A 26,080-nucleotide genomic window follows, 5' to 3' on the forward strand; every position below is an offset into this window, starting at 1 on the left:
CACATCCCAAGCACTGGGGGAAGAAAACTCAAACATTGTTTTATTGATGTGACATTCTTATTTCAGAAACAAACATTTCCAGGGTTTCCTCAGAGATTCCACCTGATCTAAAAACAACTTTCTGGGTCTTAGATGTACAAATTCTGTGACAGATTCTTCACATAAAACTGAAAGTCTTTTGAAATTCTTCTGAAAGAAGAGGAAACTCAGAGAGAGATTTTAAATAGTTGTCATCATTTTTAGGGGTATCATGAAATTCTTAAATGTTAATTTTAATATCAGATAACAAATATATGCCATTAAGCACTTTTAGGAGAAAAATGGATGTTACTAAACCAATGCTTGAGTACTGCAACTTCAACAACATTAAAAATCATACTGGGAAAAAGTAGGCAAAGCTTTACATTCTCTTTAGCAGTCTTATCATCTTAAAAATTGGAACAAGAACAAACTCATATTCATTTGAATGTTCTTAGAATTGATAATTATGTATTGTTTTAAAATAGTTTTAGAGAGTAAATAGTTTGTTTTAGCAATATAATGTACCTATTCACAACAAATGAAAAAGTTGTTAAATAAAGCTTAGCTTTGGAAATAATCTATAACCTCACTCACAATCTAATCTGAGATTCTGAGCACACTGGCCAAAGCATTGAGATTTCTAAAGCTATCAATTCTTTATTTACTTTGAGTCATTATCTTAAGGGCTGCCCTGGGACTTAAAGTTAACATCTTAACTTTTAAAAATCTATTTCAGATTAATACCAACCAATGTCAGTTGTATAAAAAAACTTCTACACCACAGCTGTTACCTCTCTTCTCCTTTGTGCTATTATTGTCATTCAAATTACATATTTATAAGTGATAAACCTATCAAGAGTTTTATAATTAATGCTTTATGAAGCTGATTTTTTTAAATCAGGAGAAAAAGTTGTAAACAAAAGTAACTTTATGCTATCTTTTATATTTATACAGTTATCTTTACCATTGCTCTTTATTTCTTCGTGTGAATTTAATATCTACAAATGCTCCTCAACTTATGATGGAGTTATATCCCAATAAACACATAATAAATTGAAAATATAAGTTGAAATGCATTCAAGACACCTAACCTACCAAACATCATAGCTTAGCAACACAGTACACTGTAAATAGGTTCTCAGTTGTTTACACTTATGATTATATGGTTGACAGGGAGCTGTGGCTCATTGCCACTGCCCAGCACCATGAGAGGACATCATACTGCATATCACTGGCCTGGGAAAAGACCCACATTCAAAATCTGAAGTATGGTTTGCACTAAGTGTTTATCACTTTGGTACTATCATAACATAAAAAGAAGCATACATTTAACCATCATAAGCTGGAGACCATGTGTAATTTCATTTCAACCTGAAGGATTCCCTTTAGTATTTCTTATATAGGAGGTCAATAGCAACAAATTCTGTTTTTATGTATTTGGGAATATTCTAATTCTTTCATTTAAGAAAGATAGTTTGGGCATATATAAAATTCTTGGTTGAAAGTACATTTCTTTCAAGCACTTTAAATATTTTATCCCACTGCCCTTCTGGTCCCATAATTTCTGATTAGAAATCAGCTTATAATCTTATTAAGGATACCCTGTTAATGTTGAGTCTCTTCTCACTTGCTGGTTTCAAAACTCTTTCAACAAACTGACTATCATGTGTCTAGATGTAGATCCTTTTGAGTCTGTCCTAATTTGAGTTCATTAAGCTTGGAGGTTGCAGTTTTTTCCCAACCAATTTGAGAAGATTTTAGCTGTTGTTCCTTCAAATATTCTGTCCTTGTCCCCAAATCTGGGATAGTATTTGTATGTTGGTATACTTGATGTTATCCCACAAGTCTCTTAAAATTTGCTTGTTTTTCATTTTTATTTTCCTTAAATATGATCATCTCAGTTAACATATCTTCAAATTTCTTGATTCTTACTTCTGGAAGCTCACCTCTACTGTCAGATTTTAGTAAATTTTTTTTCCATTTCAGTTATTGTAACTGTGAATTCCAGATTTTCTATTTGGTTCTTCATAATTTCTGACTCTTGATATTTGGTGAGACATAATTACTATACTTTCCCTTAATTCTCTGGACATGGGCCCCTTTAGTTCTTTGAATTAAAGTTTTGTCTAGTAAGTACAATGTCAGCTTCATCAGAGACAGCATCTAGTGACTACTTACTATCCATACTTTCATATTTATTCAGGTTTATATTGATTTCCCATTGAAAACTAGACATTTTATATGGTATAATGTGGCAAGTTTGAAAATTAGATTTCCTCATCCCAGGTTTTTTTTTTTTTTTTTTTTTTTTTATTGGTGCTGTTTAGTGACTTTCCTGGATTAATTTTGTAAAGTTTATATTCCATTTAATGGATTTCTGCTGAAGTCTTTCTTCTCTAAGCTTAGTTATCAGCTAATGATTAGACAGGTTTCTGAAAAATTTTTGAATCAAGACCTTTCACCCTTTGTCAAGGGGCCCATATGTTGGGGTGTGCCTTCAATGCTCTGGAAGTTTATAATTCTGCCTTGTCCTTTACTTCCTGCTTGCCCAGGGTCTCAAAGTCAGACACCTCAGGCAGATACAGGGTTAAACAATTGTCCCTGATGGTTTTCAACAAACGTTCTGGGCTTTTCCACTGAGTGAGAATGAGTATGATCAAATAAAGACAACTCTTGTGAATAGAACCTTTCCAGAGAGCTTCCAGATAGCTCAAATAGTGACAATTATTTGGGATAAGGATATCCAGGGAGGTTCCCCACTCCAGTGCCTGCATATTTTCCTAGCTACCATGGTGGTCAGCTTGATGGCTTTTGAGGCTAAAGTGGAAATGAGAAAAGGGAGGTAGGACTAAGGCAGTAGATTAGGATTAAACACAACAGAGCTCACTATTCTTAGCAAAAATCAATTATCTTACTGAAAAAAAAATGCTTCTTGGGTTGTTGGAAGCCTTTGGTTAATTTTTTAGATCTATGAAAAAGTTTGTTTTTGATAATTTTTGCTAGTTCCACATTGCATTTATAGAGATTTATTTTCTGAAGTCTTTACTCCACTATTCCAGAAATCTCCTCCTTGAGTTTGAAAATAATTCTTGTATTGGTGTCTTTTTAAAAACAAACAAATCAAAAATGACTATAATCTTTAGCTTTTAAAATTGCCCAGCAAAATACATGGGATCCCTGATACCTCCACATAAAGTGCTATTTTAAAGTATTCAAGAACTATAAAATTAGAAGAAATATGATTGGCTTTGATTTGCATTCCTTTTTACCTTTGGTGGCTACAAGGAAATAATGTGTTTTTTGATAACAGATGCAATAAAAATGCATTTATTGTTATCAACACTTGGCTGCATTTCAAATGTTTTAAAAATAACTGCTTCTTTTTAAAGATTCATATTTTTTTAATTTTAAATAAAAGATGAGAAACTAATCCTAGTCATGGTAGGATTCATGGCACAACATCTAGTTCAATGCCTAAGAGTCATAACTAAACAGATGAAAGGTTGTTAAGGTTCCAATGTATTTCTTTGATGAAATGAGGAAAATGGAAACTATAAGCTCTAAGTGTTGACTTTTAAAAGAATCACAAACATTTTTAACTCATTTAAATATTTACTACTTTATCCTGAGTGGTTATTTACCATAATGTTGGCAAGTCAAATTCAATTATGAAAAAGTTTGTCAATAGTAGAATTTTCCTAATAATTAGGAGATGTCAAACCTAGTATAAGTCACTTGCCACTTGGAGAGTTCTGGGGGGTGATGAATGATTTTGGTTGCAGGTATTACAACAAAATAATAACGTTGTATGGGAAAAGAGAGAGTACACACGAGAGAAAGAGAAAGAAGAAAGAAAGAGAGGGGGAGGGAGGAAATGAAAACACATACTTCCTCTGCCACTCTTAACGTAGCACCTAGAATTGTAATGGGGTCTGAGTTTGGGATTTAAGCTGCAGCGGATAGAGTTCTGTTGAGGAAAAAATGTTGAGAATCAATGACAATGTATAATAACACTATAAAAGTAATTACAAAGTCATTAAGGTTTTTCTGGGAAACCAATTTAAATAGAGCAGATACTTAATATTGAGCACATCACTCATAAAAACAACATTAACAATAGCCTTAGTGGTATTTATGATGCTGTCATCTGTTCACATCTTCACTATTCTATTCCATCATATGTATTTTATAAAAATAGCATAAGCATTATAATAAAGGTATATAACATGGTAATTTTGTCTTCAGAATCTATGGATTTGAAATATGCAATTTCAAGAACTTATGGCCAACCATCAAGGTCACTGATTAAATAATTTCTCATTTTACTAAGACATTAAAGAATTTGAGTCTCATGTACTTTAAGGCTAATGTGTATGAATGATCTACTAGGTTAGTAAGGCTATCCTATCATCTGACTAGGCTTGAATATTTTCTTTACATTGTAAACTATGTATTAACACCAGAAATGATAAAACTTTTGTTTTTAAAAGAAGGCCCCTCCAAATAAAGACAATTTCTAGTGCTAGTGATTAATATAAGGAAATGATTTAAGAATTGTAAAGTAGAGTTGGTTCTCAGCCAATATATATGAATTTTGGACAAGTTAAAAACTAATGTGTTGAATTCAGCTTCAACTCAGACCAACGAAATAAATAAGTCTGCCATAAAACATTTTATGAAGGAAATTACATATTAAAATATTATTTGTGCTTTCAAAGATACCTTATAATCCCCTGGGGTCAGACTTCTTCAAATCTGTTTTCCTTCATCTAAATTATATTAATGTGAGAACAGACACATCAAGAATTTCCATAAAAACAAAGAACTGTAACTCCCTCTTGAAGATATTTAATTGAAAATAAAGGTTGTAAATATTCCAGGCATACAATTAGATTATTTGATATACATACACTATATAATGATTATCATGATGAAATTAACATATCCATCACCATCCAAGCTGTATATTAGATCCCCAATTTTGTTCACATTATAATTGAAAGTTTATACTCCTTGATCAATATTTCCTCATTTCCCTCACTCTCCCCCAGACCCTGGAAACTACCATTCTACTTTTTCTATCAGTTTGAATTTTTTAAGACACCAAATATAAATGAGATCATGCAGTGTTTATCTTTTTGTCTCTGGCTTATTTCACTTAGCATAATATTCTCCAGGTTCATCCATATTTTTGCAAATGGCAGGATTTCCTTCTTTAATGGCTAAATTATATCCCTGTTGGGTATGTGTGTAGGTATGTGCATGTGTATCACAATTTCTTTATCCACTTTCCTGTCAGTGGATGCTTGGGTTATCATCTTGACTGCTCTGAATAATGTTGTAATGAACATGGGACTGCAGGTATCTTTTCAACATACTATTTGCTTTGGATATAAACCCAGATGTGGGATTGCTAAATGGTAGTCCTATTTTTAATTTTCTGAGGAATCTCAATACTGTTTTCCACAATGGGTGTACCAACTTACTTTCCACCCAATAGAGTACTAGTGTTTCTTTTTCTCCAATCCTTGGAAACACTTATTATCCATATTTCTTTCTGATAACAGCCATCTTAACATGTATGAGGTGATTTTTTCACTGTGGTTTGCTTTGCATTTTTCTGATTATTAGAGATATCAATCACCATTTTTCATGTACCTATTGGCCATTTGTATGTCCTTCCTGGAGAGATGTCTGTTCAAGGGAAGAGGTACTCCTTTTTTTTCACCACGTAGGGTATTGCAACATGACAATAACATAATAGTGAATTAATAAGTGCACCATGGAAATCAGTTTTCTATTACGGTTATTTTTATCTGTGAAATACTCATTTGTTTCTAACATAGGATTGATTCTCAGTGGTCCACAATCACTAAGCCAACAGATTCATTAGGCTTTCAAACTCAGGTACCATGTAAGAAAAGAAGATTAAAAGTACATATGGGTAGGGATTGCCATCAGTGATTGTGTTTGTCAGCTTTTCATTGCTGTGACAAATACCTCAGATATTCAACTTAAAAGGAGGAAAGTTCTATAGTGGCTGATGATTTTCAAGATTTCAATCCATGGCTACTTGGCCCTATAGCTTTGGCCCTGTGGCACCACAGTATATTATGGCAGGGAGTGTGTGGTAGAGAGCAAAGCTGTTCACCTCATGGAAAGCCAAGAAAAAGAGGAAGGGGCGAGGATCTCAGGATCCCCTTTAAGGGAATGTCCCAATGATCTAACTCCCTCCTACTAAGCCCTGCCTCCTAAAGGTTCCAATACCTTCTAAAAGTGACAAGTGGAGTATCAAGCATTTAATACATGAGCTTTGGGGAACAATCCAGTTCCAAACAATAGCAGTGGCCCATCATAAATGACAAATTTTTTGTTGTTTCATACTTTACCTTTGTGACTTTTACATTCTATGTCATAGTATATTTGTGTTTCTTTTAATATCAAATTTATGTTCTAAGCTTTATTTCTGGAAAAGTTGGCATTCCATGGAAAGATACCATATTTACCCTGTATTTTCATTTATCTTCTAGCACACCATCACATGTATTTATAGGTGCCACCAATATGTTTAGACAAATGCTTCTTTCTTCCCTAGGATATCCACAGTCAGGAAGTCATCATTTGAAGTCCAAGGGCAGATTTTAGGAGTTTGCAGTAATGCCCCAGTTTGAGAAGCAGACCTTGATTTTCCCAGGCAGTGTCAGCTAATAATCTTGGAATATTCTTAACCCATTCCTTAACCCATTTTGTTCCATTGTCCCAGATGTGAAACACCTGTGAAAACTCAAATTGAACATCACATATACCACTTATGGTAACTTTGAAATAATGTTGGAATATTTATTTTGTTTGTAGAATTAAAAAATTGGAACTTATTGTGTTAAAAGTCAGCACTACTGAAAGCTTCTATGAAACCTTGATGAAAGATAAAAACTTCATATCAGAAAAATGCTCTTACCCTCAAAATTTTGCATAAAATATCATTACATTTGCCAAACCTCTAAAGTCTACTCTTAGACACAAAAGATGTAGGCATATTAAGAAAGGAAGAAGCATTTATCTAAACATATGAGAACATATAGTTTAAAACAAGCAATAGAAAAAGCAGAAGTAATAGTATCAATAAATTTCCAAGCATTTCAATTTTCTGTAGAAATGGAATCAGAGTTAAAAATAAGCATGATTAAAGCCTATCCTATATCTCACAGAGGTCCAAAACACATACCCTTACTCTCTGCATGCAGCTACATATATCCGAGTCAGTACCCAAATATCAAATAAATTTAAAAAGATGTTATGGTTTCAATTAAACACACAGAAAGAGATTATCACTTTCAGGTAAAGTACAGGAAGGAGAAAAATGGAACATTTCACTCATTTTCTAGAAAAAAATCATAGAAACTTTTCAGACTGGTGTTTCCCTGAATTCAAAATTGAACCAGTTAAATAATGTCTATATGCCTTTAGATAATAAAATGCATTATTTGAAAACACTTGGAAATCATAAATTTACAACCTCTCCACCCCCATTCCACTACCTCCCCCAAATGGAAAACAAGCAGAATCAGTAAATAACTTTCAAGGTAATATAATATGGTAAACACTGTTAGAATTCAAGTGGCAAAAATTCCATAATGTAGTTACTAACAGACTTTCAGATATTCAATACTATTGCTCTTGAAAATGGCAAAGTTCCAGAGAGAAATTATGTTGAGAAGGGGGGAAGAGAAGGCTCTTCCTTCATTTATTCCTCAAATACGAGGTGGAGAGATTGGGAGAGAAAAGTATTAAAATAAATATACCAATTCTGCTGGGTGTGGTGGCAATCCCAGTGGCTCAGGAGGCTGAGACAGGAGGACTGCAAGTTCAAAGCCAGCCTAAACAAAAGTGAGGTGTTAAGCGACTCAGTGAGATACTATCTCTAAATAAAATACAAAATGGGGCTGGGTTTGTGGCTCAGTGGTCAAGTGCCCCTGAGTTCAATCCCTGGTACCCACCCACCCCACCCCCCCCACACACACACACCAATTCTGAGAAAATTAAAGCACCAGAGACCATACTAGGCTAGTGGAAATGATTAGTTAGCAAAGAGTTAATGGGGGCTTATTATGAGACGTTCAATAATTATAACTTCATGAAAATGAAAGAAAGCTTCAAGACTAAAACCATTCCTCTTTGTAAGAACTGATTTGAATTTTTCTAGACTGAATTGAAATAAACAAACTATGGTTCTAATAGTAGCAGCTTGATAGAGGGAGGACCCACACACATTTTTTTTCCACTTTAAAACAAGATTTACTTGTTCTATTGCCACAGCCAAAATGGAAAGCCACTGACTTTTTTCAACTATTGTGTTGTACTCTATGGAGGTCACTGCCAAATTAAAATGCACATTGTTTTAAGCCTGAGAAAAATGAAGTTGACATCTAAATGGTCCAACCCTGTATAAACAAAGTTACCTCCCTCTTCCCTGATGAGGCAACCACCTCTGTTAATACAGCATTAACCAGAGTTAATAAGAGTTATCAGGAACCTTTGTATGGTCTGTACTGAGAACTGCTAGATTCCATTTGGCCTCCTATCCCATTACATAGCAAGGATCCAGAATCACTGCTTAGGTCAATATCCATATCTTCATCAACTTCTATTAAAAAGTATTTTCACTATTTTTCTCAATACATATTATTTCTTCATCTCATTATAGTAATATATAATTCATATCACAGATTATTCATAATTCTAGCCTTTGACATGAAGAAGAGTTCATTTACTTATAAACATAGACTATAGAGAACACTGTTAAGTATGTTGACAAAACATTAATGCTTATGTGGTTAGAACCCATCATCAGTTCCATACTTGGGAAGTAATTTCCTTATATTTTGAATCATATTCTGGGGAATACAAAGGAGCTACTAAAATAATATTTTACAGTCATAACTGAAAAAAATTTTAGGTCTTAACCTTATGTCTTAATATAATTAAAGATATACCATTAGCTAATGGACTCAGAATTTTGTTCTTTTTCTCTTTAAAGAGTAATAATTACTCAATACAAAATAAAAATGTTGTTTTATTATAATTCAATAACTATTTTAGAATTTTGTTCCTAAATAATAGTATAAAACCTTTACACATTTTGCTTAGATATAGTGTGTATCAGGCAGAAGGATCCAAGTTAAAGCCAGCCTCAGCAATTTAGTGATACCCTCCAAAACTTTGTAAGACCCTGTCTCAAAATAAAAAATAAAAACGGCTTGGGATGTAGTTCAGTGGTTAAATATTTTGGGTTCAATCCCCTGGTACCAAAAATAAAAGAAGAGAGAGAGAGAGTTGTAGCAATCATAAATAGGGCATGCTAAGAACCATGAGGAACATACCCATTAGACTAATTTCATAAATTAGTCTAATTTCATAATTCAACTAATTTCATAAATTGTATTTTTCAATAATTAGTACACAATCCTAACATAATTATTATAATTTCCAGTACCTACATTTTGTTGCTAAATTTTCAATATCCAAGTAAATTTTCTTTATTAGTTTAGGGAGAAAAAAGTAGTTGAAACTATTAAGTCTATAATAACTAAAATTTTTTTTAAATTACATAATCTTCGTAGCTAGTCATTTTTTCCAACTTCATATTTGAGACACCGAGTTTAGAAGAAAAAAAAGAACACTGAACACAGAAGGCACTCAGGCAAGTGTGATACAACCAGTGTTACTCTGACTGACTTGTCCTGAATGTGTACTGATGACTGAAAGCACTCTGTCTATATAGCAGACTCCTGCTTGTGTTATTTCCCAGTCTCTTATCCAGGCTTCACGACATTCATGACATTAAAGGAACTGCTGAAGCATAATTAACTGAACAAAAAGGAAACTTTACCAAGAAAGAGGCGATTCACAGGCCATTACTAGTTGAAAATTGTCAACTGGTAGAACTTCACTTCCAAATGCCTGAATTATAGTTAACTCCTAACAGGTGCCCTTTTTTGCTAGGTTCTCCATCACTTCAATCTACCTTTGATTGGTACCCACTGACCATTGTATAATGCTCATTCTGACCTCTGTTGTTTCCCTGCCTAGAATGCCTTTTCCATTGATGAAAGTTCTACCCAGCCTGAATCCTTCCTACTTTGTCACTGAAGCACTTCTATGTAACCCCAGCCTACATTCATCTGTTCAAACTCCTACAGAACTCATTGTCTCTATCACTCTCATTCAGCCATAGAATCATATATGATTTCATTATTTGTTTAATGAATGTTGTCTCCTCAACATATCTTTAAGCTTTTTTAAGGACAGGAAGTATGGTTTATGCTTCTTTTATAGGCCTCTCACTTATAACCAAAAGGGAGCCAAGCAGAGTGTTCTGCCCATAACAACTATATTACTTGAGCTGAAAATATTCGAACTAGAAATAATATGAAGAAAGTATTAGCTTATAATAATAGGCAAGTACTGATGTAAAAACACACCATCTTAAGATAATATTGGCAAATAAATGTTTGGCTTGAACAAATGTTCATTTTAAAAGTCGGAATAATCGTGGTGGAAATTCTACTTTCTTATTTAGAACTGTAAAGCCATCTCTGAAAGGAAGAAGTTAAAAAATGTTCCAAAACCAAAATTGATGCATTACAATTCACTGGTAATATTTAAAAATATGTGCATCCCTGCTAATGACAAAGAACTTCGTGTTGGTTATACAGACAAAAGGACAACAACAACAACAAAAAAAAAACTTTCAAGATCCATGACTTGACCACATCTATTTTTTTTCACATATGCCACTGTCATATATAGATGAAGCTTTTCATTAGAAACAAGTATGTAGACTATAAGCAGCAATTTCAAGAAGTGCTTAACTAAAGTGGTTTATGTACACACGTAAGGATTTAAAGGTCTTACCTATTATATCTATTATGCAGTTTATCTTCCAATTTTCCATCCCTTTAGAAAGTACATTTGCTCAGAAATATTCCTCAGAAACTGTCAAAAATAATGTTCTCCTTTAATGCCTTAGTCCTTCCACCTTTAAAAGTAGGTGAACAAAGGCAAAAGCTTCTATCTGTCAAAGATGTTTCCTTACATTATTATTAGCAAATTCATCATAAAGCCCTAAAGAACAGTGGATAAGGAGAACAAAAGGTAGAAAAGTTCTTCTCAAATATAAGCAGTTGTTATTAAGTATACTAATAAAGTAAATGATAAATGTGGGGTTAAATACTAATCGAAATGCTACTAGTTTGAAACACATTCAAAAATGGCCATTTCTGATTCTAATGCCTTTAATCTAGTTTATTCATAATTTTAGTAAGTTTGGAAAAATACCTCAAAGCCTAAATTAGGCTTTCTTGTAAGCAGGCTCTATGCATCTCTAGTACATGTTTGTGAGACTAATTTTTAAAGAATTCCCAAAATTCATACGAAAGATAAATTGCTTTGGGTAAAGCCAATATCATGTACCTTTAAAAAGTAAGCTAAGCTTTGTGCTTAGAATTAACAACACTGTACACTTTAAGAGGGCAGATCTCATATTTTTTACCACAATAAACAAAAATCAGCATACATGTATATAATTAAACTGCTTAATCCAAAATGACTGAAACTCTAATTTTTCATAAGAATGTAGTGTGCAATGTAATATGTAATGGCAAGTCCTGTTAAGAGACACTAGAGACAAAATACAGAAGATATAGATATGTGCCTTTGTGTAACTGTATTCAACAGCCAATTAGAAATAACAGGTGAGAGATGGGACTATAGCTCAGCGGTAAATGCGTGCCTAACATTTGGGCAGCCCTGGGTTTAATCCTGAGTATACCCCTCCCCCCCAAAAAAAAGAAAGAAGAAGAAATTATAAGTGGAGCTATCCTTTAATATTATCTGTTCTATAATCTTGGTTATTACAAATAAATGGGAGCAAATTATATAAAATAAACTTAATAATAGATGCACAGTTCACGTGCTGTAGCACACAACCATAGTCCCAATGACTCAGGAGGCTGAGGTAGGGGGATGCAAGTTCCTAACCAGCCTTGGCAAATTAGTGAGGCTGTAAGCAACTCTGTGAGACTGTCTCAAAATAAAAAAAAAAATAGAAAGGGCTGAGAATGTAGCTCAGTGGTAAAGCATCCCTGGGTTTAATCCCCGGTACCAAAAATATAAATAAGTAATAAATAAATAAATAAATACAACAGCCTAAAATTAGATATGTCTGAATAACTGACAATTTATAACTATGTTCATAGACAAGTTAAGAAAAATAAGAAATTATAATGACCAGAAATATTTATGCTGTTTGAGGTATACTAAATTTATTTGTCTCATAACTCCCAAACTTGTATACAGGCCTCATTCTGATGACACCATATAAATGGTTTTCAGGGTGGTCTGTTGGAAGTACTCAAAGGACCATAGCAAGCCCTTTTATGTTTTTAAACTTCAGGCTGTACATTTGTTTTTTGCTAGAAATAATTATTTTTGTAACAGGTGTGTCATGGCCACTGGTCCTAAAGAAGAGACATCTAGGTGTATATAATATAAAACATGCCCCTTAGAGCACTCCTCTCCTGGTCATATGTTCAGTATCCCTTTCTGCCCTGAATCTGTGTTTCACCTCATTTAACTACAATTCATTGTTGTCCTTCCCTGATTCCCAGGTGCCCTCTATTCCTGCCTCCAGTCCTATGTGACTCTCTCTACATAGCCAATGCTTTTAGTGTAGAAGAGCAGACTTCTGCAAAACAACTCACTAGACAGGGCAGTAGCTGGAGGAGTTTATGGAGTAAAGCACACCACAAACCACATATCACCTCATTAGTGTCAGAGAAATAGAAGCCATATCATTCCCATTTGTTCTTGTGAGGGTTTTTTGAACTGACAAGTGGCAAAGTGTAGGAGTAGACGGATCCTTGAGCTGAACACAAAATGTTAACCACTGACTGCCCCACATCTAGTCCTAACTACAAAGAGCTATTCCACAAAATCAAGTACCTGGCCAAGGTAGTGGCAAGTTTTTTGTTTGTTTTAATACAAAAGAATCCATCACAAGATTTTTTATTTTCTGTTTTTATCATGGGACAATTTATGGAATGTACTAAAAACACTACTATGGAGAAAGGTCAGAAGATTTCATGAGATTTTTCTTTGGTGAATAAATCACTAAATCACTAATACCATCTTCTACTTACCACATTAAAATGATGTAAAAAAGCACCATCAGGGACTGGAGTTCTGGCTCAGTGGTAGAGCACTTGCCTGGCATGCATGAGGCCCTAGGTTCGATCCTCAGCACCACATATAAATAAATAAAAGATCCACTGACAACTAAAAAATATTTTAAAAAAGAGCACCCATCATCTGACCACTTAGCTCACCATCATTCAAAATCAGCACACACAGGATATTTGCATTATGATAATGAGATGTGTACTGAGGTCCAACTTTTACCAGCTACCTAACTTAATTTGCACCCCAAACCACCTATAATTGCCTGTGTAGCTAAGCAATAATGATGTCACAGAAAAGAAGCACAGTAATGTGACTAGCACATGAGCATTTCTTTGACCAGACAGAGTGCTGTGAGACCCCCCAGGACAATAGCACCAAAATTAATTTTTCAGAGTCCATTCTGTAAGAACCACACAAAAATCCACTAACACTAGAAGCAAAGCAGAATAGCTGTTTAAAGATGTTACCACCTTACAGTAATCCAAAATCCCAAGAGAAGATGTTTCTAGAATTGTGTGTCAAATGCTTACAAATCACATTAAAATATATGGAATGGCAAGATAAACTATATAGGCTGTTAAGTCAGTCTCACTACTTTCCATTACTAGAGAGCTGGTCAGCATCTTCTGGCAGGATATTGCATAAAACAGTCAACTGTGCTCTCCCAGCATTGCATGTGGCTTTGGGTCACATTGTGGATTATCTGTAAAATCAAACAGATAGGGGAAAGGCAAGAATCATCAAGACTATCACAGACCTTATTGAAAAACAAAAAACAAAAAAACTAGTATTGGTAAGGCCTGGAATCCAGCAGAACTCACATTTGCCCATCCACTGATGACCGCAAAGACCATAAAGCAATATGGCTAATCCTATCTATTGATAACATCCATCCTTCATTATCAAGCAAAGCTACAAAACAGATAAAGCTTGATTCAATCTATCTTAATTTCTAAACTTGAGAACCACAGAACCTAGAATCTAGTACCAGAATGCACTCAAAATTTTCCTAAGATGGTCCTCCACCAGGCTCTATTTTGCTGAAGGCTATTTTATGATATACACATAAGGAAATATAAGAATCACTGACTGCTTTACAAATTTATAAGCCAGTTATTTTTTACTAGCAGTAATAAGCTGAAAATTCTCTCTACTCATCTGAGCAATTCAATCAATGTTAGTTGCAGGGAGAGTAACTGAGGTGATCCCAAAAGACCAACCAAAACACCACAATAGCTCTGTTACCGCTCTCAGGTTCTGCTAATTTAAAAAGAAATGACATTTAGTATCTGCCAGCATTTGGAACTGCTCATATTAAGAATTTTGATTTCACCTGCCCAACCATTTGTTTTATTCCATTTTCCTTCAGTGGCACCACCACCCTCCTGGTTCCCCTGCCTTATAAATTGAAATTGCGTTCAAGGCCTCTCTTTCACTTCCCCCCAGCAATGGGAATTTGGTAAAGTGGGATTTTCTTTTTTTGTTTGCTCATTTTCCTGCAATGCCTCTTACATGTAGGCCCTCATCTAAAAGCTATCCCCACTATCTTTATACTTGATACAAATTCTATAAGCCAACATGTCTTCTTCTTTCTCCCAAATTAGATGCAGTTGGGAATAGGTGAAGAGTGGGGAGGAGGGTTCTTATACTGGTGATCAAATTTCATAGCCATTCCAACAGAGTTGTTTAACAAACTTTTCCTGAGCACAAGAATAGCTAGGCACAGAGCCAAGAAAAGAAAAGGCAATGATGGAAGCCAAAAAAACAGGTGAGCTGCAATCTTTCCACTCCTACACAAAACCTGGCTCTGGAGCAGGATTCCCCACACATGCTGATAACTTCTTCCAATTCTTTATTTTGCAACATTCCTATATTCACAAACTCTGTCCCAGGACAGTTTTTCCCACTTTCCAATGCCAGTTTTCTTACTACCTTAATAACCTGAAGCCTAGCTGGTCTCATCTAGCTTAAAAATCTTCCAATCTACCTTCATTCTAGAGGACTCTTCTGCAAGTGCCATTCCCTTCTGAGTAAAAGAAACAATAATCAGATGCAAAATCTCCCATCCAGTCTTCTCAGAGGGTTCCCAAGACAAAGGCTATGTTTAATTCCCTTGAAGTTTTACAATCCTAGAGACCAAAGCAAAAGGGAGCGGGGTGAAGAATGCTGAAAGTGCAAGTTGCTGACTGAAGACAGCTGCTGGGAATCCCCAAGTGCTGTGGCAAGGGGTGTGGTGGTGACAACAACCGGTTTGAGAACAACCAAGTGAGATTTCAAGAACTACTGGTCATAGTATCTTAACCAGTAATCTCTGTATCTTTTCCATTTAAAAACTTGACTCAAGTTATCCCATACCAAAGGCCTTCTTCTTTACCACTCTTTTATTCCATGTCACGTCCATACTTATGCATTTTATCTACATCTTATTAATCTACAATTCTGTATATATTGCATTGTAGGTATTTTAAGCAACCTTATATTGGTGTCATAGCTTGAAAGACTGTAACCTCTATGAGAAGAGGACCATTTTTATATCTCTAATTTCCAACCATACAACTCAGCATAATGTATATATTTTAAAAAACAGGGTTTTTTTTTTACAGTGACGTATAATTTCCACTCAGCTATTCAACACTAACATTTTTTAAGGTTGAGCAAGTTTGAAAGTATGATACATTAAGAGCTGTAGAAAACACACCCACACATGATACAAAAGATGCCACTTATAGTTGGACCAAACATAAAGCATGCTCCACCCAACCAACTATACTATATACCACACTTCTCTTCCTCTGTTTTTTTTCTTTATACTACATAAGCTTGTAGGTCATTTTTGCTCTTAGTAACACTAACTACAGAATTTAAAGTCTAAATAAATTTATTGTTGGGAATCTACTCTTCCCACCTACACAACCACTGGCTTCCCACACTGTCTCCAATGTCCTGTGAGCAACTACCCAATTACTGATTGTGGAAAGACAGCTTACACATTGAAGGTCCATTCTCAGCAGCTACTGGGTTTTATTGCTGGTCCTCACTTAGCTTAATCGATTCAGAACAGTATCAAAAAGAGACATTATTATACAAGTTTGAAAAAGAGACTACTTAAGAAAATTTAAATGTAAAAGCCCTGGTCATTGTGCTGCTTTAAAACACGCAAGTCTGGGTGACATGGAGAGAACAGAATAATGCCCATTGAAATCACAAAACTTAGGAACTTTGACTAATCTTGTAACACAAGTTTTAGTGCTTCCTACATATACATTCTCAAAGTAAAATTATCTATAAATGAGAAGTACAACTAACTTCAAAAACAATCCATTGCAGCAAAAAGGTTTCAGTGTTTATAACAAATTCAATTTCAAAAAGTGTACAGGTTCTGAAAGACAGCAACGTGAAAGGGACTATGTTTCTGAGAAACACATACTTAGAAATAACAACTCATGCATGGGTTAACAAAACATTTTTACTTTTTCAGTAGTGGTCTTTCTTCACATTGCACTGGGAGATCCCATCAGATTCCCTCTTGGCTGCAACCCATTAATGGGAACCTGAACACAGCATAAACACAATTCATAAGCAGGAAGAATTATGCACTAAATTATCACTCCCTTTGGCCATATGGGGGAGAAGGTAAAATAAGCATTGGGTTTTTCTTTTTAAGTAAATACACTTTGTCCTGCATACACCTATATGTATGGATATATAAATAATTTTTATAATTTGTATTTATTCATCCTTCCATGTCAGCCATTGTCAGTTTTTGTGACATAAATGACAACTGGGGACATGCCTGTCTTGTTCTCTATCACTAAGAGATGATATCAGATTGTCTTCCAATGTAAATCACCATAGCTAAAAACACCTATATTATTCCTTCAAAAAGGCTCAATGATTTTTCAGAAAAAAAAATTTAGGAGAAACTATACATTATGGCCACAGAATAGAAGTCAGTACCATTATGTTAGTGTGAATAAGGAAATTTGTCATGGCCTTGTAGCATCACCTGCAACTGACAGATAAATTTTCCAGTTATTCTGGCCAGTCTTCGTAAAAAAAAAAAAAAAAAAAAAAAAAAAAGACATAATAAGAATATAATAGCTTTTGTTTAAGATGCTGATTTAATATTACTTTAACCTGAGCTGCATTATCAAATCATCTTTTGATAGTGCAATAGGATGGCTACTGTTCTGGTGAAACAAAGTGCCTATTCCCCTAACAACCCAACTCCTCCCAAGCACACTGAAAACAGTAATTTGACTAATGTGGCAAGACAAGAAAGAGTTAACTGTTAAAACATCTGATCTGAATCTCTCAAAATCTCCATGTCCCTAAGTATATATTTAAAAAATACTTTATTCATTGCAATAGTAAACCACACTTCCTGGTATTTAACAGTAAAGCACCTTCTATGTGCTATATGGTCTATATGAAATGATGCATTGCATTAATTTCAAAGGTGGTAAGAGGATTAAAATGAAAAGTTCATGGGATATGTGACACACAACACAGCATCAAAAATATAAGACTGAGGGCATGTGGTGTCGCCCTCCTGAAGATGGTTCTTGCGCTCATCGAGCAATAAGAACACTGTTAAATCTCCAGAGTGGTTTTCTCTAATGGTGCAATTTCAGTAGATAATATTTTTATGTTTTTTATGCATAAATGCTAAATTAATTCATTTATGCCCATCTTCTTTCTATGGAGCAAAAGAGGCTTACTAAAGGACACACTCAGAAGTATTTTAAAAATAAACTATTAAGACGGGGGGGGACTGAATCTTAAGCAAGATTCTTTTATATTTCTTTGCTAATAGGGAAAATTCTTAAAATGAAACCTAGCAAACATAAAACACTTTTAACGTTTTATCGAGTTATGTAGTTTGTGGGAACAGGAGGGGGCTTTACTTATCAAAATCAACACAACTCATTTGAAGATATCCTATTTATGTTGCTCTTAACTACTGAAACGTACTCCTCACATATAACAATTTCTGAAAAAGGAACACAAATCATACCAAGTGTTCCCAAGAGTCATCCTACCCTCCATCCCCCAATGGAAACCATCCCCAGAACCTCAGACTCTTATGCTCTTGGCAGCACTCAACTTCCCAGATGATAGATGAGAATGAACATGGCAAAGGATAAAAATATAGAAAATGGAAGTTTTTATATTGGAAACTGGCAGCCCAAACTTCCATTCCCAGTTACTCAAACACTTATTCAGACCCTCACTTCTCTCTAGCCTAGTGGTCTTGACCTGTGGCCCTGGGAACAGTAGCATCAGCATAGAGGCTGTTAGAAATGCAAATTCATAGTCCCACCCCACACCAACAGAATCTGAAACTCTGGGAATAGGGCCCAGAAATTTGTTTTAACAGGCACTACAGGAGATTACTATGTATGCTAAAGTTTGAGAGCCAGTCCTCCTAAAACTTTAATGAGCATAAGAATCACCTGGGGAGCCTGTTAAAATGCAGATTCTAATACATCAGGTCAGAGGTGAGGCCTGAAAGCCTACCTTTCTAACAAGCTCCCAGGTGACATCTCCGCAGACCAGTTACAAGTGTTACACAAATCAGTTGTTCAGCAAAATTACCCAGGATGCTTATAAAACACAGCTTTCCAGGATACTACCCTAGGCCAAATTAATCTGAATCTCAAGAGAATGATATAGAAGATAACCAGAGGTTCTCGGCCCTTGCTACACAATGAAATCACTTGGGGAGCTCTTAGTAATCCTGATTCCCAGGCCCCTCCACAAGATAATTAAATCAGAATCTCTAGGGCTGGAACCCAGGCATCCATATTTATATTAACTTCCCAGTGATTCCAATGTGCAGCCAAGGTTGAGAATGACTGCTATGGAATCTAACTGGCTCAACACCTGGCACAGTGGATTTCTTTTTAGTAACAGGTTCCTATGAAATGGCTATCCAGTCAGGCGTGGTGGCACAAGCTTGTAATCCCAGCGATTGGGGAGGCTGGGGCATGAGGATCACAAGTTCAAGGCCAGCCAATTCAGTGAGACCCTGTCTTAAAATTAAAAAAAAAAAATGAAATGGGCTGGGAATGTAGCTCAGTGGTAAAGCACCCCTCAGTTCAATCCCCAGGACTTCCCTCCAAATGCTAACTGAGCTCATTCACATATAAATTCAAGAGCTCTGGTTTTTGAATAGTAAAATGCACCTAAAGTTATGTTGTTCTCATTCTGCAGCCTGATTTCTGTGATCCAATATGTTCTCTGTAATAGGGTATGCATTCAAAAAGAGCAACAGTGAAGAATTTGTATTTACACAGTCTGTTTATATACTTACATCTCCTTCTTAACTTGTCTTAACCTTGAAAAACATAGATGGCTTGAAATTTCTACTAACCTTTCAGAATGGAAGGGTAACTAGTGGATCTATATAACTTCAAAACCTATAAAAGTCAGATTTCACCATTACAGATATTCTGACAAAAAGGTCCTGGGAAGGAATGAAAATAGTGTGCTTTTACATATAGGAATTGGAAGTTGCCAAAAACACATATTCTGGTGGACAGAGAGAGGACCTGAAACACACTACTCATGATGTGATACTAATAACTCTGAGAAATAAGCCTAATATGTCTATTCATGCCTTATAGCACCTAGCACAATGCTACACTAATAAGCATACCATACTATTAGGTATGTGAAACAGAAAAATGTGTGGTGGCTTCTAAGACATTGCCGAATGATTAGTTATATAACTCCCATAATCAAGAAATATTTCTGAATTTTACACAATTCACACCAAAAATAAGCTTAAGATAAATGAAAATAAGACACAGCCCTCTTTCCACATAAGTGACCTTTCTCTGCTTGAGCATATTCAGGGTCCACTCAAAATTAGCTGTTCTATAAAATACACTACACACTCAAGATCTACTGAATGGTAATAGTTATTATTCTCCCACCACCATTTCAACATATACACAATGGTCAAAAGTGTGTTTTCTTTATCTGCTTAATTCCTTGAAAAATAAATTCACCAGCTGGGGTATTTAAAATTTAAAAAAGCAAATAATGATATTTTCAAAGATCATTTTCCGTATGAACTGGTCAAGCTCACTTTCCTCTTAAAATTTTTGTTATACTCATTCAGTTAACCCAAACTCACTTTAAAACGTGTGAAAATAGCACCTTCTGAAAGTGTGTTCTCATATGCTTTGAAGCAATGGAGCGTGAATACTAAAACAGCCTTTGCCAAACTCATGTAACAGCTCAAGAACTAAACAGGAGTGAATTTTTACAGCCCCATGACTTCGCATAGTCAATCTAAGTTATCATCCCAGGACTAGTTTTGATACATCACAGACATCCAAGAGAAGACAGAAAAGTCACAAATAAGTGACTCAAGCTAAAAAAGATTTCACAGATTCTTTTACATGGCAGTCTTTTCAAAATGAATTTTGCTTCTCAACCAAAAAATAAATTGGCTAAGGTGTAGAGTTAGCATTTAAGTTCCTAGAATTAACACTGAAATTTATAAAGATATTTTATTTATTTGAAAAAAAGTATCCGCCTGGATGCCTTTTCATACATTTCTCATGAATAATGCCCCAAGATGAACCAAGTCTAAAAGAAAGTGCACAGATCACAGAGGAATCATACGAAATTAAAGACATTTAAAGTATCCAAGCCAAAGAAAACAAATACAAATGCACAATTTCCAGGACATTTTATTGCAATTTCCACTTTACATATTAATATTTTTAGTCTAGGCAGAAGTGTTTATACTTATCAGTAGTTGTTCCATCCTCTAATCTCACAAAATGAAAAAAAAGCAGTTAAAAAAGAACATCAATTTAGGTATTTATGATATGGGAAACAAGGGGGGCACTTGTCTTAACTAGAAAAAGGGTTAATGCTTTTCAATATGAGTTCCAATAAAATTTTTCATTTATTTTTCTTGTGGATGCTAAGTACTCATAATTAAAACAATCGTCCTTTTCCCCATCCTGCTCTCTCTTGGTCTTTACATTCTGTCTAGCATTTAACTCAAAAAGTCAGTTTACGCTCAGTTTACACATTAAAAAAAAAAAAAAAAACATATGCCCCATCTCCCACACATCCAAATGGACAGGGATTAGAATTAACCTGGGTTTTCGTCGTAAGAGTGCTATTTTAAACAATTCCAACCACACACTTGAAGGGTAAAGTAAAATACAAAACCAAAGGAAACCATAAAAATGCCTACACATTCACTATTGGACTGTTTATTTCTCGAATCGTTAAGTATAACATAGATTTCTTAAAAGTGAAATCGACACAAAAGCGAATGCACGCTAAATGTACAAACTGACAGTGGCTCTGTGGGGACAGCTCTCTTTGAATGAGCTATTACCCAGACAGTGGAACGAAGGGAGGAAAAAAAAAAAAAAAGGTCTCACTCTTCAAATGTGAGGAAGCCGGCGGTGCGCTCACTTCACTAGAAACACATTTTAATGGTTATGTTCGGATAAAAATAGGTAGTAAGGGGAAATGTGTTAAAAAAAAAAAAAAAAACCTCCCCGCTCCCAGGGCACAAGGGAACCTACAGGAAAAGAAGGGTAACCCTCTCAAGCTTCGTAGCCAAGTTCCATCACTAGCAGAATGGAAGTTTGGATGGTTGCTATTTTTCACCCTGCATTGGGACAGTAGCTCTCCATGTGCAAGGTACGCGGCGTGGGAAGACTGGCGAGGCTTTCACATGGGGTTAAGGAAACCAAAGTAAGGAGAGGTCAGCACCTTGAGTAATCCAGATCTCCCAAAACGGGGCAGAGTGGGAAGTGAGGGGAGGCAGAGAGGGAAGAAAAGGGTCAAAACTCCTCGAAGTTATCGCAAAGAGAAAGCATACACCTCTGGAAGCCAGGGGGCCATCTCTAGTAGCAGCAACCTGCTCTAAGTGTGGGGTGCTTGCCTCGTGGGGAAGAAAACGCGGGGTGCCCATACTTAGGACGAGTGGCTCAGGGGACCCGGGCAGCGAGAGGGGTAGGGGCAGCCGCCAGCAGGGAGGCGAACTCGCACTTTGCCTCAACTCTGAGCCCCATCCCGAGCGCAAGAGAGAGGGTGACGGAGGGCACGGTACTCACTAGGGCTCGTTGGTGAACCGGGGGGTCCGGGGCTGCTGGTATCCATACAGGTGACAGTAGAGCACATCGAAGCAAAAGCAGCACATCTCCGCTGACACCACCATCTTCCGGGAGCCCGGCGATGAGGACGAGGCGGCGGACGATGAGGAGGGCGAAGAAGCGGTGGCGGCGGCCGGGGTAGAAAGTAGGGTCCCTACTCCACAGCTGAGAGGTGGCGACAGGGATATCCCCCCTCCGCCGCCGCAGCTCTGGGGGGGAGAGAGGGTACAGCCGCTGCCGCTACCTCCTCCGGTTAGACCTCCCAGCCCGTTGAGCCGCGTACCGGCGCCTCCTAGTCCCAGCTCCCCAGCTCGACACTGGCTCTCTCCGCTGCAGTGCGAGGAGGAGGAGGCGCCACCACCGCCACCCGAGCCAGAGGGGGGCGAACTGGACAGTTTCTGCTTCTTCACCCCACAGCAACCCGCCGCCATCTTGGAACAGTCTCCCCCACGCAGCGCTTCCGACCCATAAGTGAGGCGAGCTGGCGGCGGGGGCGAGCACGCTGCGGCCCCGGCCGCCGGGGGCGCGCTGGGGGCTCGCGAGGTGCGCGCGCGCCGCTCCCAGGCCTGGCTGACGAGCCACGCGGCTGCTCGCGCGCGCCCCCATCTCGGCGCGCGCCACGCACTTTCGTGGCTCGGTGCCTCACGCCTGTCCCGCCCGGCTTGCGCCTCCTCAGAGACCAAGCCCTTGGGCCCACAGAGGATGGAGGATGGAAGACAGGAAACCAGATAGAAAGGAAGGTGAAGGAGACGAGAGCGAGACAGTGGAGAGTGGGAGCAAAGGGAGGAGGTTGGCACTCAGGGGAGGAAAGAGGGAAAGGAAAACTAGTGGTGGAGGGGGAGGGAGAAGAAAGGAAAAAGTCCGAAGTGAGCATCCAAGTCCCAAAGCACAGCTCGCTGACCCTACTGCCCGTAGTGCTAGTGACATTTGAGCCCAGTTTCGTGGAACCTGAGCCACCTGGCCTCAAATACGCTGGTTTCTGACCTGTTGGGGTGTGAGCAAGCAGGTGCTCCTCAGAGCTCCACACCTGAGACCGCCCCTGTAGAGTATATACAAAGCAGACCCGGGAAAAGCCACAATGTGGTGTCTTTAATACCAACCTAAGCGTACACCAGGGGTTTTCCGAGCTTGTGGTAAAAAAAAAAAAGCAATACTCTTTCCTAATTGGCAAATATTAAAGTCCAGTGAATCTATATGTGTTGTCCTCGTTCCCCCAATTTTTGCTCCTAGCCCTGTGAAAGCGTTCAAAAGTAAAAGTCCTAAACAACACCTCGCTGGTTCAAAGATGCTAATTGAGCTTTGAGATTTGTATCACTGGGCTTTCTGTTTTTTTTTTTTTTTTTTTTTTTTTTGGGGGGGGGGATGGCTTTGGAACAAAGCAATTCGAAATACATCTGTAGTGTACATATCTTAGAGGTAAATAGAGAAGGCAGTATATTTAGTCACCAGTTCGAAGATTTTGTTCAAGTATGTAATTAGATAAATCTTAATATTAATTTTTTTTATTCTCAATTTTAAAATGCTTGGATGAATGAGAAGGCATATGAGTCAATCCCATTCTGGGCACCTCGATGCAGCTTTGAAATGACAATAAGTGCTGGGGTTGTAGCTCAGTGGTAGAGCACTTTAGCATATGTTGGATCCTCAGCACCACATAAAAAAATAAACAAAATAAAGGTATTATGTCCATCTACAACTAAAAAATGTTTAAAATTACAATAATAAAATGTTAAATTTCAGGGCTGGGGCTGTAGCTCAGCGGCAGAGAGCTTGCCTAGCATGTGTTAGGCACTGGGTTTGATCCTGAGCACCACATAAAAATAAACAAAATAAAGGTATGTTGTTCATCTACAACTACAAAAAAAACTTGAATGTTAAAATTCATAGAAATAAACTTGACAGAAAGTATATTTACATTGTGTCTATATATACCATGCCAAAACATCTCCACAAAGTCAGGTATCTGCATATTTCTACAGAGCAAAAGATTGATTAATTCTGACATCTTTGATCTAAGTGTGTGGGATCTTGCAACTAGCTGGGGACTGTTCTTTCTGCTCTGAAAAAAAAAGTGTATTCATTGAGTAAATATTGAGCCTCTGCACCATACTATGTTCACAACACTGCATTTCTGTTGAAATCCAGGGCATACACAGGAAGTATGCTTCCCACTCTCAAGGAGTTTATAAATTGTCAGATTCAAGCACATAATCAGAAAAATAGCAACTATTTATTGAATGCTTTCTAGTTGCCCAGTACCATGCTTTGTCTTATCCCACAGTCCTTCAAAATAATATCTCATTTGTTCTTCACAGCAAGACTCTGAATTTGCTCATTTAAACCCCAGAAGTTAAGTTGTCCAGTGTTACACATCTAGAAATTGACAGACTAGAGATCTGAATGCAGGCATGTCTGATTCTAAAAATTATGCCTTATGTTACACTGCAATAGCAATATGTAATAACAAGTTTAGTGATGGGCAAAGGATAGTGACATTAAACTATAGTAGGTGGAACTGAGGTTAAACAAAAATAATAACCTAGTTTTTATGAAAAGAGTGAGAGACACTAAAATATGTTACTAAGGCAAGATGAATAATCTCCTTCCAAAAAGATTTTATGAAACAGATCAACTGTCTGGAATGATTAGATGTAGCATAAAGACAAATAAAGATGGTTTAACTGGTTTGTGAAATGTGATTTCATCTCCTAAAACCTTGTCATCACTTTTAGAATTAGCTTTATGTTTGAGGCAAATAACAATTCATTGTCAACTACTACTGGAGTAAACAATGCATTATTTTCTTGTTGATTTTTCAGAAAAGAAAGCAAATTGGTTTCAAAAATTAAAATTTTCACTATAACTGATATGTTGTTAGGGTGTTCTGTAATTTATCTTTAGTTATCACAATGTACTTCTTAAATTTGAAACTGGATCAACATTACATACTGTATATGTGTGTCAAAATACAATACTGTACTCCTTAAATAAGTTCAAATATTACATATCAATTAAAAATAAAAATAAATTTTTAAAGAAAGAAAAAGAAAATGTTAATTCTGAAGTGATGAGTACCTTAATTAGGTTGGTTATGGTGATCATTTCACAATGTATATATACATATATTAAAACATCAAGTCATACACATGAAACATATACAACTTTACTTGGCAATTGCACCTCAATAAATATAGAAAAAAAGAAACTGGATCAAATACAATATTAGACAATAGGAACCGATTTTCTCCCCACCCCACTAAAAAGTGATCACTTGTAGAGCAGAAAACCAGAGCCATTTAATGACATCACACTGCAGTTTAGCACAGGAAGCAAAGTAGGATACCATGGATGGCTGCTTCTGCAAGGGGAATTTAAGAAAGCAGAATGTAATCTCCCAATTTAGAATTTGGCCAGTAGACAAGAGTCTAACGCCCCTACTCTAGTGAAAATAGCAAGGAATCTTTAATAAGCACCAGAAGTCATGTCCTTAGTTCTGCATTTAATCTAAAAGACAAAACACTATCATAGCTATGGTACCAAACTAAGGGACTGATGCAATGGGAAACCCAAAGACAAGGACATTACAGCTGAATTACAAAAATAGCTTTTCTCCCAAGGATTTTTAATTCTGATTTCAAAACTCACTAGCATAAAGAAAATAGACAAACCAAATGTAATCATTG

The 26,080-nt window shown here is 36.5% G+C and overlaps 1 protein-coding gene across 3 annotated transcripts in view; it reads right to left on the reverse strand.

Annotated features, from left to right (window-relative positions):
• Ammecr1 (AMMECR nuclear protein 1) overlaps window positions 1-22,854 on the reverse strand; it is a 143,821-nt gene extending 120,967 nt beyond the window's left edge. For all 3 annotated transcript variants that reach the window (XM_071606683.1, XM_071606682.1, XM_027930768.3), the window contains exon 1: window positions 22,359-22,854. In XM_071606683.1, coding sequence (XP_071462784.1) covers window positions 22,359-22,828 — 470 coding nt within the window. In that variant the 5' untranslated portion in view covers window positions 22,829-22,854. The remainder of the gene's footprint in view (window positions 1-22,358) is intronic.
• Window positions 22,855-26,080: the final 3,226 nt, after the last annotated feature.

This window comes from Marmota flaviventris, chromosome X, assembly GCF_047511675.1.
Source record: "Marmota flaviventris isolate mMarFla1 chromosome X, mMarFla1.hap1, whole genome shotgun sequence".
Lineage (NCBI taxonomy): Eukaryota > Metazoa > Chordata > Mammalia > Rodentia > Sciuridae > Marmota > Marmota flaviventris.